The sequence below is a fragment of the Protomyctophum parallelum genome, assembly GCF_964188405.1.
Source record: "Protomyctophum parallelum genome assembly, chromosome: 8".
NCBI lineage: Eukaryota > Metazoa > Chordata > Actinopteri > Myctophiformes > Myctophidae > Protomyctophum > Protomyctophum parallelum.
The window spans coordinates 30,552,725-30,567,438 of NC_139703.1; the positions used below are offsets into that span (position 1 = coordinate 30,552,725).

General features: G+C 42.6%; 1 protein-coding gene across 2 annotated transcripts in view; it reads left to right on the forward strand.

The window, feature by feature from the left end:
* The window catches only part of kaznb (kazrin, periplakin interacting protein b), a 167,579-nt gene that overhangs the window by 119,462 nt on the left and 33,403 nt on the right, over positions 1–14,714 (forward strand). For both annotated transcript variants that reach the window (XM_083772130.1, XM_083772131.1), the window contains exon 4: positions 11,319–11,429. In XM_083772130.1, coding sequence (XP_083628256.1) covers positions 11,319–11,429 — 111 coding nt within the window. The remainder of the gene's footprint in view (positions 1–11,318; positions 11,430–14,714) is intronic.

A 14,714-nucleotide genomic window follows, 5' to 3' on the forward strand; every position in this document is an offset into this window, starting at 1 on the left:
TATCAGAATGTACTTAAAGTACCAAAAGCAGAAAGCACTCATGTAGATTGTACCGTTTCACAAGTTTTCAAATGTATAAAGTGTCTAAAAAAATCTTTTGAAATAGCGAACTTGTAGATCGGCTATTTTCAAATGGCCTAAAGCTTTATAGTGGTTAATGTATGTTTTGTAATAGCCTAATAGTCAAAATCTTCAAAGTAACTATAGTAACTACAGTTTTCACATAATTGTAGAGGAGTAAAAGTATAATACTTGCCTATGAGATAGTGGAGTAGAATTAATCAAAGAACGAATCGATAGAATAATGTCAATAAAAGAGTTGCAGCCCCACTTCTTTCTTCTAGACAGATTGTGCTCTAATCTTCACTTGAAATCCCACATCATCTCGCTTCTTGCCCCTCGGGTCACTGAGATGAGCTAGCAGCCCAGCTGTGACCCACACTGTGTCACCATGATAGATGTGTGTGTGTGTGTGTGTGTGTGTGTGTGTGTGTGTGTGTGTGTGTGTGTGTGTGTGTGTGTGTGTGTGTGTGTGTGTGTGTGTGTGTGTGTGTGTGTGTGTGTGTGTGTGTGTGTGTGTGTGTGTGTGTGTGTGTGTGTGTGTGTGTGTGTGTGTGTGTGTGTGTGTGTGTGTGTGTGTGTGTGTGTGTGTGCGAGCGAGCGCGCGCGCATGAGGTACTTGTGAGTACCAAATGTCCCAATAAGTATTGTAGAATTTCATAAATGGACATTGTGATGACCGTTTTCCTCACAATTTGCGCGCGTGTGTGTGTGTGTGTGGCGTGCGCGCTGCTAGCAGGCCAAGGAAGTAATTCCCGCCATTTTTCCCACGTTTTATATTGGAAATGTACTTTTCTTTTTTTTAACTTTCATTTCACAATGGCGGTCGAAACAGACTGACGTCATTGAGCACCCACGTGAACTCCAAGATCCACATGGTCACGCCATTATGTTCACCCAGTTTCATTAACAATAGCTGGGAGATTGTCCTCGGTCTCTAGCCTCATTGGCCTAATCTAAAAACACTTACATAATAGAGTGCTGAATGTATACGAATGCAGCTGCTGCTGTGTCCCTTTTGTCCCTTTTAGACTCCCTTGTCTAAACTAGAGGTTTGGGCGCTAAAGCTAATTTCTTCATACTGTATCTACCTTGTTCCTTCTGTACGATATGGAATATGCTGCCTCTCTTCCTTTATGTGTGAGTTATGGCCTTCAAAAGGGGGACACCATCAAAAATGTGATTCAAACGATGGTGACCTTTCTCTCTGGTCTCCGTGCTGGGGTTCAATGCGTTGGTAACCCATTGAAAGTGCAGCTCTGTCCCTCCCAGTAGTGTTAATATTGTCTCTTATTGTCTCTCCAGGGCCAGGACTGAATCACTGTATTGTGCATCCTTTTGTTCAGGTCACGCATTTCATTATTAGGCTACACTACCTCGCGGCTTTGTCTCTGCTCAGAGTAGAAGAATATATAGCATATACCTGTTTTTTTTTTGTAATCAGATTCGTTTTTATTTCTTATTAGGATCTCCATTAGTAGTCGCTAGTCATCCTGGGGTCCACACAACATTTCAATAATAAAAATGTAATCAAGTCTGAACAGCAAACAAAAGAAAAAAAAGAAAGAAAAAAAAAAAACACATGGAAAAGGATTTTGGTAAAAAAAAGGGGGGGGAAAGGAAGAAAATTATTTAAAACATACCTACTGTAGATATTTTGAAATTCGATTCAAATCTGATTTCTAAAGATGTGTCTCTGGACACCGAAGCTTAATTATACTTCGAAAATCTACAAGCTCACAATGTGCGTTGGCCAAAGCATTTCCCGGAAACCAATGCAGATAAGTTGACGAATACGCAAATCCGATCTGAACACTTGCAAATAAGAATGCGTCATAAAGCTTGTATTTGAGAAACAAATCAGATTTCCCTGTAGATAACCAGGTCACTCACTGACTAGTAGTTAAAAAAGGAACGTGCTGGATTAACCAGTATACAATCTACGATAGCAGTACTGTAGATAATCCCACACATCACAGGGCCGTATAAAGAAACACTCATTATCTTGCCCATAATGGATTCTGTTTCCCACTGATCCAGCTACACTGATAAAGGTTTGGAATGATCAATGGATGGCTCCTTACAGAAGCCAACATCAAGGATTATCTGATTTCATTACTCGGGCTGCTTATTGGGTAAAAATCCAACCACCCTTAGATTGGCAGCTCAGCGCCCTGACAGTGTTGTTCATTAGCCAGCGTACATCATTTTATCATTCCAGTATGGCACAAAGCCTGTTACTGGACGAGTTTCAAGCAGCATTGATATTTTGTCATCTCTGCCTTCCCACATCGCTACAGAGTTGTTATCGTGATGATCTTGGCGCCTAATAATAGACATAGGTGATTTCCTCATCTCCAGCGTACTTCAGCTGTGTTTTGGTCCCTCCATCGTGACAATGTGTGCTTTGTTTAATCACAGGGCTGAGTGCGTCCATATCAGTAATGTTGTGAACAGGTGTTCAACTGGCCCAGGGCGCAGTTGTGAGTTACTGACGGAAAGGGCACTTGCTCTGAGCACAGAGGCACAGGCACAGCCCCTGTCTACTCAAACCTGACTAAATGGCAGACCAAAACATTATACAGTATGAATATGTAGTCTACTCTTTCATCACCAGACTTTTTTTTTGCCATATCTAAGAGCCTCCCTTATCTTGGTATAGCTGCATTAATATGCAATTTATTACAAGTTTAAATTCTGTATTGATATTGAGCGAGTTCTGGATGGTGTATCGAGCCTAATTCCTAACTAAGTAAAATAACGTATTTGTAGAAAACCTGTTGTTTCGGTGAGAACATAATATATCGCATATATAGCCAAAAAGAACAGATTTTCAAGCTGTAAAGCTTGAAAGCTCACAACTCTCTGCACGACGGAGTAGGACAGATTATGCATTATTTCCACATTCTCTCAAAATCCAAAGCCTGCTGACCGCTATAGCACCGACCGCTATAATGGTCGACCCTGGACTCTTGTCATCTTCACGTGACGTTTCCTCTCCCAGACTTAATGGATATGTGTCCCCTTTAGATGTCATTTTTTCGGTGCATAATCCTCAGGTCAGGCTGAAGTGGGCCTCTGGCCACTCTTAGCAGCAGCAGCACACCAACAACACCCCCAGGCTGTGGATGAAACACATAGCAGCCTTGGAGCTTCGCGAGCCTCGAGTCTTTCAGGGCTAATACTCTGTAAGTGCCGCGGCTATTGATTCACTGTGTCACATGCGATTATACACACAGATTAATAGATCGCGAGTTTTCAGCTCCATAATATCAGAGGAATGGCGTTTGGTGTGCAGTGCCTGGGCTGCTTGTTTGAGTTGCATTGATAATAGAGAAGTGACAGCCCGGCCAAAGATGTATAGCATACTATATTATAACTGTATTATGGTTTGGCTTCCAATCTGTCCCGGAGGAGAGCTCATGCCTTTCACATTTCTTATGTGGTGAGGAGTGCGCTGAATACAAAGTAGAGGAGCTGCTATGTGTTGTTGTTTATTGTTTCACAGAACTCAACTGATTTTATTTGTATTTATTGTTACCGCTTACTGTTTGCACTGCACACCGTAGTTAGAAATTAGACTTTATTATATATTATTATTATTATTTTGCTGTATCCCACTCATCTGTCAAAGTCTGTAATCATTTGCGGCATATTGATGCCTATGCACACGGCTGCCATCTTGCCAGCAAGGTGCTACCTAGGTGCAACTTCCCATAGACATCCCATTCATACAAACAGAAAAGTCCTATTTAATTGTATTAAATAACGTCAAACTCACCAACATTGCAGCTGTACGAAAAGCTTGAATTATCGTCTTACTATCTGCAAAGTGTTTGTTTCATAAAAATCCACCATAGACATGTTATGAGCTACTTCCTGTCAAGAAAGTCCTTGCAGATGATTCTTTTTCCAAGTGTCAGAGTATGGAAGCACTCGTTATCAGTAAAGCAACCTCCTGCTGCCTCCTGCATTATGTGCAAATTATAAACAGGTGGTACACATGAGCTGAGTGATAGTCAACGGGCACTTCCAAACTCCAGCACTTAGAAAAATCACACCCGTGTGAAGTGAGTGGTGCAACTCATTGTGTGTGTGTGTGTGTGTGTGTGTGTGTGTGTGTGTGTGTGTGTGTGTTAGGTTGAGCACAGGTAGTGAAAAACAACCATGCTGTTTTTGTGCTCAGACGCACCCAGCCAGCCAGCCAGTATACCCACACACATAGATCCGTAAGGGAGTGGTTGCACCACTCAAAATTACCATCTGCAAGGAATTTCTTGACAGGGAGTAGCTCATAACATCTCTACAGTGGATTTTATTAAACAAACACATTGCAGATAGAAAGAGGATAATTCAAGCTTTGCGTACAACTGCAATGTTGGTGAGTTTGACGTTATTTAATACAATTAGATATGACTGTTCTGTTTGGATGAATGGGCTGTCTATGGGAAGTTGCAGCTACTGTAGGTAGCACCTTGCTGGCAAAATGGCAGCCGTGTGCATATAATCAATAGTTAGTCTCTGACTGACGGCAAAATAAACTGGAATGGAGTTCTTCACCTCCGCGTCATTCCTGAATTTTCAAAAAACGGACACAATAAATAACCAGTGGATTATCTTGCTTATGCCATGACCATTCGGCCAAGGATTAGAAATAAGTCTTATTTATTCAAATTATGCAGATAAGGCAGTTCTGTGGCTCGGGGGTGGCAACCACACACAGTGTTAAGACACTCACAACAGCATGTACTAAAGCAAAACAATGTACAGAACTCACACTGGGAACCAGCCAATTCTAGGTATATGTATCGGTGCCGTCTGCCTGACGCTGTACCTATCCGGGAACCACTGTCTGGTAGACTGTAGACATCCATCTGCATTCTGGTGGCAGGGAATCAGATATCCGCTATAGCTCCACAAGCCAGCCAGTGGCTGATAAAGCACTGCAGGGACTGTACGAATGAAGGGGATGAACGAGATCAACCCATTCTGACCTGAGATCAGATTCTAAAAAAATGTCTTCTACATCCTGACAGTTTTCTGAAAAAGCTATGTTTCTGTGTCGGTCGTTCTTCGGTTTTTCAAAAATAGCAGACCTACAAGCTCGTAGCGCGTCACTCGGTGGCGCGCTATGAGCTTGTAGATCTGCTATTTTTCAATAGCTAAAGCATAACATAATGCTAACACCAAAAGGGGTTCCCGCCCAAAATGGGTTAAAACATTGAAACACCTGGCAGTCGATCCAACACCGCTGTGTATAACCAAGTGGCAAGAGAGGTGGGATATGGTAAAGCCGGGATTTATATACCGGTACTTGCATGCCGGTGTTGCATACTGAAAATAACCAATCTACAAGCCCACAGCGCGTTGAAGCTTGACATGTTGTGAACTTGTTGATCTTGGTGTGCAACAACATGCGCAACACAGTATACTGTACGTATGAAGCGGTATGAAGCCCTTAACACTGTGTGTGTTTGCTGGCTTGCCGACTCTTTCTCACCATGGCAAAGGTTAGAATCACAAAGACGCGGCGGACTCCATTCACAGTGTTACTTTAAGCAAGGAATTGCTGCAAAATTCCACATAGTGTTTCAAGTTGCTCTCCACACTATGCCTTTCACTTTAGATGCATGATGATGAGAGGAAATAATACATGTCAACACAATGCATGTCATCCACAGGGGAAACAGCGTGTAGTTTTTCCACAGCAAAATGGGTCAATTCTTCAGGGGTTTCATATTTTAGTATTATTACAGAGGAATTTTCTCCCCATTAAGCATCTGAGCTCTATTTTGCCCCTACATTAGTTGCAGATTTGGATAGTGCTTCAACACTTTGCCGATTTAATTGAGGGAGAAATAAAATCACGATGAAATATGCAATTCAAATTCAAACAGTTTCTCATCAACACCAGCTGAAATGAACCCAAGAAGGTTTCAGTGCTGCTGTTAATTATCTAATGAAACAAAATCAGTCAGACTATTTAGTGTTTACCTACACTGTGTAGATTATCTGTGAATAGGAGAGAGAGAATATATCCACACGTTTTGGTGCCATTTCACAGCGTGATTCAGCATCCAGGTACCTACAGTGTATTATTGACTGTTGATAAACCATGCATATATTAATCCATACACTCAATCTTACATATCGTCACTGTCGGGAGGAAAAGGATTATTGTTTTTCATAAATCAGTGCTATTGAACACCCTTTACATCTGTGTGTTGGTTAATCTTAACTCCATTGGACCCTCTCATGCAAGTCATTGACAATATATAAAGTCACAATATTTTATATTGTGACATAACATTTCCTGAAACATGAACATTTTGGAGATCGGTGCTTTCTCTCCGACAGCAGAGATATATAGTATATACATTCAAATATGCATTGGTGATAGACTGCACAGATGTATTGTTGGACTGTACAACATTTTGTTTAGATAATTAGTTCCAGATTCTAATCTATTCTAATTTGTCTGTTTTTTTCTTTTTCTTTTTCACTCGTACCTGTGCCACTCCTGCGTTTCAACCTGGCTGTTGCTGCCTGTGAAACATTAATTTATTACATATTTATCTTAAATTAACTTATCTTATTTTTGATTGATTGATTGATTTGATTTTTACAAATGCAGAAATAAATTGAGAAATACAATGCAAAAAACGAAAACAACACACAAGAACAAAACAACACAAATCAAATCAAGACAAAAAAGTCATTTTTTTGTCATTATACATTATACTTACCTTTTAAACCCCTGCATCCCTAATATAGGCATGTCATATAGACAAAATCTGTAAAACTTTAAAAGAAAAAAGAACAAGCAAAAATAGCTAATATCTACAGTACAAGCTTACAGTATTAGGCTATTATTATTATTATTATTATTATTCTATATTCGTTGTGTGACTTCATAGTAAGTTGTTAAGTGTTACAGACTAGTACTACAGTATATGGGTGTATAGATCTGTCAGACAGAAAGTTGTCATGCTTACAGTAAGGTCAGTGCCCTTAAACAGGAGGCTATTCTCTCTCTCTCTCTCTCTCTCTCTCTCTTTCTCTCTCTCTCTGCCGTGTCATGATGGATAACAGTGGACGTGTCAGCTCCAGTGAATGCCAGTGTAATTAAAGGTTGGCAGAGATGAGCTGTCTGTGAAACACTGATAGTTGCCTCCTCATTCTGCATGAATAGTGTCCACTTTTGATTCCCCCATTGGCCGAGAACGTGTCTCCTCTCTCTGTGATGTACTTTTAAAGTTGGGCTCCTCTGCCATTCACTGTAATTAGTAGACTGGCTGGGAAGACAGTCATTCAGCACAGGAAGTGTATTATTAAAAAAAAAAAAAACGGTTTCAATCAGTGAAATAGTTGAATATCTTAAGAGGTTGCAAAAAGTGCAAAAATCTACCCGAATGGTTCATACCTAACCACATGAATCCTTGCTTCCCTATTCTGAGTTTAACATTCGGTGAAAACAGTTGATCTACAAGCTCACGAAACGTCACAATGAGCTAATACATCAGCTTTTTCAGTGAAGAGATTTATTGTAGCGGGGAAAAAAGAAGCAGACCTCGTTTAGGCCACTGTGTGAGTCAGTGAGGTATATATGATTCATTGGTTAAGCCGATAAAAGCAGCCTGATTTATATTCTTCATTGGGTGACAGAACTGCTCAATTAAAATAGCAAATTTTCAACTTTCCTTTCTTCCCCTTTCCACTCAATTTAGTCGTGTTATGGCAATTCCCAAAGCTCGATAAGTAACATTGCCATATAATATAAATAAACCAGCCTTTTACGTCGATGTCCTAAAAAGAACCGACTCTTCCAGAGTCACACTTCCCAATCCTATACCTCGGGGGTGTTCCCCCATTCACGAGCAGTTGTGCGGAAACGTATTCATATCTCATGGGTGTTTACCCTTGTGATGTTGTTTATCCTCTGCCTCGCTGGTGAGGAAGTCCCTTATTAGTTTGAAAAAGATCCATCGTAAAGGTTTAATGAGAAAGGCGGCGTGATGCCAGTGAACGAGCCTGATGGATATCCGCCGTTAATGCAGATTTATACTACGGCACATGCCAGTGTCGAGCTTGGCTTGCCGATTGGCTATTTTGGACACCGTAACATGACGGGAGTATGTGATCACAAAGGACTTTTTCATATGTAGGCTACAGTATAGGCTGTGCAGGGGGCCGACAGCGAGGCGAAGGACACATAAAAAAGGGGAGAGCGAGAGAGGGAAGATGAAGAGATAACCATTTCACTCGCCACATCTAAAGTAAATTGTTTTTATTGTGGCTGACAGTGCAGTCAATAGCCTGTTTGCCTGTGTTCTTGCGGCGTCCTCAACCCCAGACGGCGGTCCGTGGTGGCCCCCGTCAGGACTGGCTCATTATTTTCATAACCTTTGACCTCTACCCAGCAGAGATTTTACACGGCACAAATGAGGTGGTTGATAAACTGTCCATTCCTCGGGAGGATGTATCCCATTCCGTCCTCCAGCCATATATCCTACTGGACTGACAGACCGCTGGTCCCCCCCTGATGAAATACAACTGAACCTTGCTAATGCAAACCTTTAGGCCCTAAGGGTTTGGATTATTCTTTTTTTTTTGGGGGGGGGGGGGGGGGGGGGGGGAGAAAGAGTGAGGGAGAAAGCGGGTAATAGAGAGAGAAAGAGTGAAAGAGGGATGGAGAAAGAGGGAGACAAATGGGGGAGAGACCGTGGGAGAGAGTGACAGAGAGAAGGCGATAGAAAGAGAGAGGGGGCCCAGGCCGTAGCGTAACGGTCTGGGCACCGGACTGGTGATCCAGTCGCGGTGTGCCGCGGGTTCGACTCCCGGACCCGACACGGCCTTTACCGCATGTCATCCCCCCATCTCTCTCCCGTTTCCTGTCAGCCTACTGTCTGTCCCTTAAAAAATCAATAAAAGGCGTAAGCCGCAAAAAAAAAAAAAAAAAAAAAAAAGAAAGAGAGAGGGAATGGAGTAAAGACTTTTTAGGGAATGGAGGTGAAATGTTAGACTTGTGAAATACAGTGAAAGCTTCTGTGTACACACACACACACACACACACACACACACACACACACACGTGCGGCGTGTGCTACTGTGTAGTTCTTCAGTGTAAGTCGCCGGTGCACAGGACCCAGGCAGTCACCAGAAATGTCAAGGACTCTGCATAGTGCACACTACTTCAAAGAACAGGGTGAAATGAGTCTTTTAAAGGCATTTAGTTCCAACACCTCATTTCATCTAGTATTCTACGTGCTGAACAATTGCTGTGAATGCTTTTATATGTTCTAAACCCAGCTGACAAAATGCCCTGAGACGCCATTTTTCACTGTTCATTAGAATGTTTTAGGCTGTGTGGCAGTGTAGTGAATTCCCTTTAATGAAAATTTATTGTTTTAAGCACAGGAAGAGACATAATAACTTGTGTCAGCTGCTTAATGTTATTTGAAGGACAGGCAAACTTTGTGCAGGACACAGAACGTGGGCCAAGAGATGTTTTTTAGGCTTTTAGAGAGATTAAGATGATTACATTGTTTAATTTACTGTAAATCAGTGAGGTGGCTAATCTCCGCAATTTTCTCTCTCTCTCTCGCACGCACGCACGCACGCATGCACGCACACACACACACTCTCTTACACACTCTCTTATTCTCTCGCGCTCTCTCTTTCATTATTGGATGTGATTGTGTGCTACTGTACGTTGGGCAGCTGTAGAGGTGCCGGTGCCCACACCATGTTCATGGCTGTGGGTTTCCTGCTGCCCAATTTCCATATTGAAGCCAGAGCGGAGGAAAGGTCAGCTGAACACAACACCTAAACGGCTATTGACAGGAGAGGAGGAAGGATGTGAGTGGAGCGGGTGGTGCTAAGGTCAGCCAACTAGCGGAAATCGCTGTTGTCGGCCGGAAACCTCTTATATCCGTATTCTACGTTTTCGTGCGTTTTCGTAAATGAATGCCCTATACTTCATCACACTACATCACACAAAAGCATCAAAGGTAGCAGTTCTGCAAGCTCGAAAGGTTTGAGCTTGTAGATTTGCTACTTTTGCTATTTTTGAATTTGAAATTTTGAATCCTGAAAAGTAACGGTTTTGGACGGGGAGAGTCGGGGAGTTTATGTGAGTCGGGGAGTATAGTGTGAGAACGTTGCTCATTCAAGGAAGTGTTTGGTTTGGTTTTAGAGGAGAGGGTTGTCAAGCAGACAAGCACAGACCTCTGGGTAACTCCGGTCAACAACGTGTGTAGGGTGTGTATAGAATAATGTTAAACTTAAAACACTTAATTAATGCTCAGGTATAGAGTAATGTTAAGTAATGAGCACATCTGCACAGTGGTTGGAGTTGGTGTACCTACATTTCGATGCTGCTGTTGGTATATAGGACCCGTACTGGTCAACAAGTTGTACTTTCTGAATCTCATAAGAGCAATATCTTCCCAACCATGCCAACTTGAGATGAGAGGTGAAAGTGCTGATGTGCGAACATCGTGAGCCACTCCCGGGGGGAAGGGGCGGGCCGGGCCCACAGTGGTTTTAGCCAGGCCAATGAGGAGCGAGGGAGTAGATGAGCCTTGGCTTTCAAAGCTTGTCACACCCAGCAGAGCTCCATCAGTGCCATTAGCTGAGGGGATGTTTGGCAGAGTGGCTCCACAGGGTGCACGTCTGTGGAATCACACAGATGGACGGGCTCCACTTCAGGAGCATAGAGATGGTGCAAACGATAGCAAGGGAAAAATGATGTGGGAAAAAATATGAGAGAGGGAAGCGATCCAAACTGGTGATCAAATAAAAGCTGAGGTAGGATACGGGTGATTACCGACTAGTGAACTGCACTGAACTATTTGGTTAAAAAATATATGTTTTTCAAATTGCGTTGAACACACACACACACACACACACACACACACACACATGTCCATGCTCACACGCACACAATTTTCTCCTTCATTGTGTCCGGAAATGTCTTTCTCTTCCCACTTCAATAACAGCATAAAGAGAATGCCTCCATAAGCAGGACTAATCACGCGCACGCACGCACACACGCACGCGCGCGCACACACACACACACACACACACACACACACACACACACACACACACACATCCTGAAACCCAGTTATTAACTCCTCTGTATAAACCTTACATTGTCACCGCCCTCGCTTTATGAGTGTGAATAATGAGTGTTCACCATAGCCTTCCAGCTCTGTGTACTACTAGTCTAATTAAAGTTTGTTTTTCCCTCGCAGACCCATCTGTGCACCACAGACAGAAGACGATGGTGACGGACATGTGCTACCACCCCACGGAGATATCCAGCCTCATGGACTTCGGCACCCCTGACTCCTCGCTAGGCAAAGGTAAGGCGTTGCCTTGAAAACCTAGTATGTCCAGAACCGTTACTTATACTTTGCAAGGAATGGAAAGAAAACCTGCGTTACCATGGAGTTGTTATGTAGTCACAAGCTCTTGTTAATAAGATTCATTAGTTTGATATTTATTTAAGGAAACACGCTGAGGAAGGCTATAGGCCACTGTCGTGTTTTATCTGCTGCTGCGGCTTCTCAATAAATAAGAGTTCCTAAAAATGACCGAGTGAGTGCTGGTGATGCCAGAACCGTTCATGCCAGAACCGTGCACCCGGCAAGCCTGTGAACTATTCCACTGACGAGTGCTCGCATTCTCTTTTTCACGATATTCATCAAACATAACAATTTCCACAGTCAAAATGTTAATGTTAAAAATAGCGAAAACGGCCAATGCAAAAGCTCACCACGTGTCGCAACTCGCAACGTGTGGTGAGCTCACTAATTTTCGCTATACTTTTTGCGTGACCCACTTGTACAACAAAGTAGGGCATTCATTTCCCCCCCAAAAACCTTTAAAAACATATGGAAATGTGGAGAACGATACAAGGTTTCCATCCGACACCGGCGATAGCATAACAGGCGTTGCCTTGACGACGCCAGGAAGTGTGCGTTGGTGATTGATTGGTCTCTCGGCAGTTAAAAGACACGGGGTTGTCAGCTGGTGGCGGAGGTTAAAGGCCCGCGCTGTGTAAGAGTGTGAGAACAATCTGATAATAGGAGTTGGGAACAAGGGTACAAAGGCCTGGCAGCGCACTGCAGCCTTTGATGTGTGTACCAAGGCTAAAGAACGCTCCCTCTCAGCTGACACTGGCATGCAGCGCAGGCCAGCGGTGGAAGTACTTCGATTTTTGAACGTACTGTAAAGCAGTGGTGGACAGTAACCGAGTACATCTGAGTACACTTTGAGTACTGTACTTATGCACACTGCTCCAATGACCGGCCGCGTGTGTCCCTAATCCCTATGCATGTCTGTTTGTAGTACAGTACAGTACAGTACAGTACAGTACAGTACAGTACAGTACAGTACAGTACAGTACAGTACAGTACAGTACAGTACAGTACAGTACAGTACAGTACAGTACAGTACAGAAGGGACTTTACGAGCTTACGAGCATATTATAAATTAACCACTTGAGCCCTATTTTAAATCAAATGAAAAGATAAGATAGAAACAGAAATACCGGTAGCTTGTAGATTGGCTATTTTCAGTATTTTTGAACATTTAAAAACCTTTCTGAGGGAATTTCAGAAAATGTCAGAAGATGTATGTATGTCGTAATATATACTTCTGAGTACTTACTTTGTCCACCACCACAGGCCAGTGGTGGGAGAATATTGAGTAAAAGTATATGTCCTGCTTCATGCTTCAAGATAGGAGATCTACAAGCTCAGATTGTATATACAGTAGTTAGACTATTTTCAAATAGGCCTTTTGTTGTGTGTGGTACAAATTTGCCTCTGGGGTGTAGTGAAGTAAAAGTATATAAAAAAGTGAAAATTCTCGAGTAAAGTAAAAGATCCTCAAGATTGCTGGTACAGAGTGACGTTGGAGGAGGCCCATTGTGTGACTCATGGAACAAACATGACATCAAGTGAGTGATGTCTGGTTGCAGGGTGGCTCACTTTCTAAAATTGCCTCAGACTGAATAGTCGCTTTATTGGGAGCCGTGGCTGCATTGAATTTTATAGCGCTGGGTGATTATTGTGTTGTGAAATGGCCCATTATATTTTCTCCAATCACCGTTCTTACAATCTTTTGTGCAAAAGGGGGCTGTGTGACTCAGAATAGTTGTCTCTCCGAGTCTCCCTCCAGTGATTATTAGGTTCACAAAGCTCGTATTGACGTTCAGTGCCGATGGCGTCGTCCTGGAGCCGTATTGATCACCTGGATGTTGTTGCTTAATCTATAAGTCTTATGGGCCATCCTAATTAGCTCTCCAAGTCACTTCTATTATTCCCTACAGTGCTTTTAGCCAGCTACAAAGTCCCGCCGGCCACCGCCATTGTGCTTCATTCCATCGTTGTCGGGTGGACACCTCGTATGTCGGAAACAATTTATTTTTTTGTTATTATTTTAGAGAGAGAAAATAGTGGAAATAGCTGAAATACCTACAAGCTCGCATTGCGACGTGTTGTGAGCTTGCATATCTGCTGTTTCCTCTACTCTTGTGTAGTGAAGTACGGCGTTAAAGTAAGTTTAAATATGGAGATACAAGGTTTCTGCCCGACAACAACGCACGATTTCTAATCTAGCTCCATGTCATCTTGGCCCTCTGGCAAGAATGCACCATGGGCCTATTAGGTGACATTTCCATTCATCCCAAACGGAGATGGCCGGTGACCTGAGTCAATTATTTTCCTGTCTCTTACTTCTTCTTACTTACTACTCCCAACGTTCATCATCCCCGCCCTGTCTGCTTCCATCCGCTCACGGTTGACTAATATATTAACGCCTCTCTATCAAACAGTGCCCAGCACTGATTACGGCAGTGTGACCCTGTGGCGTCTGAAAGAGCTCGGGGGGAGCGTGACAGAGAAGAGAGGGGAGCACAAAAACAATATTTTTGATTTGATTTTTTTCCCTCAAATTTCTCCTGGCTTATTAAGTGTAGAAGCAAATGAATGACACGGAGGTGCAGGGAGTTAAGTCGCCGAATTAGGACAGACAGGCGGGAGGGTGAAGAAATGTCAGACCGAGGAGTCTGTCAGGATTAACGCGGCGAGGTGAATAAGAGTTGAGGCTGCTGTGAGTCAATGGTCTGACCTTGTGATTATAAAAGTTTTCATTTTACTTTACATAACATATATGAAGTGTGTAATGACTCAGAGAACAGAGCCATGATATTATCTGTATAACATGTAACTAGGGATGTGCCGATGAGACATTTTGACCGATATCGATATCCGATTAATTGCTGTTATGGCCAATAACCGATATTACCGATTACTCATTCTGTATTGAAAAATTATAATAATTTTGTCCTGAAAAATACATGTAACAGGGTATCTGCACTGCAGGCTTAGGCCAGTCAGATTTAACTTAAATACCTTTCTATTTCTATATTGTGATCTTGTAGATCTGTTCAAGCTGTTACTTTGGGCTTGGTTACCTGTAAAGACAGACGATTAATCGAACAGATTAATGAATTGGTCTGATTGATTAATCGAACCGATGCAGATTAATCTAAAAACAACTCAAATCGGCCGATTCTCCCATCACTACATGTAACACATTGAGTGTATACCAGTAGGCCTGCAGCAACAAAGAAACACTCA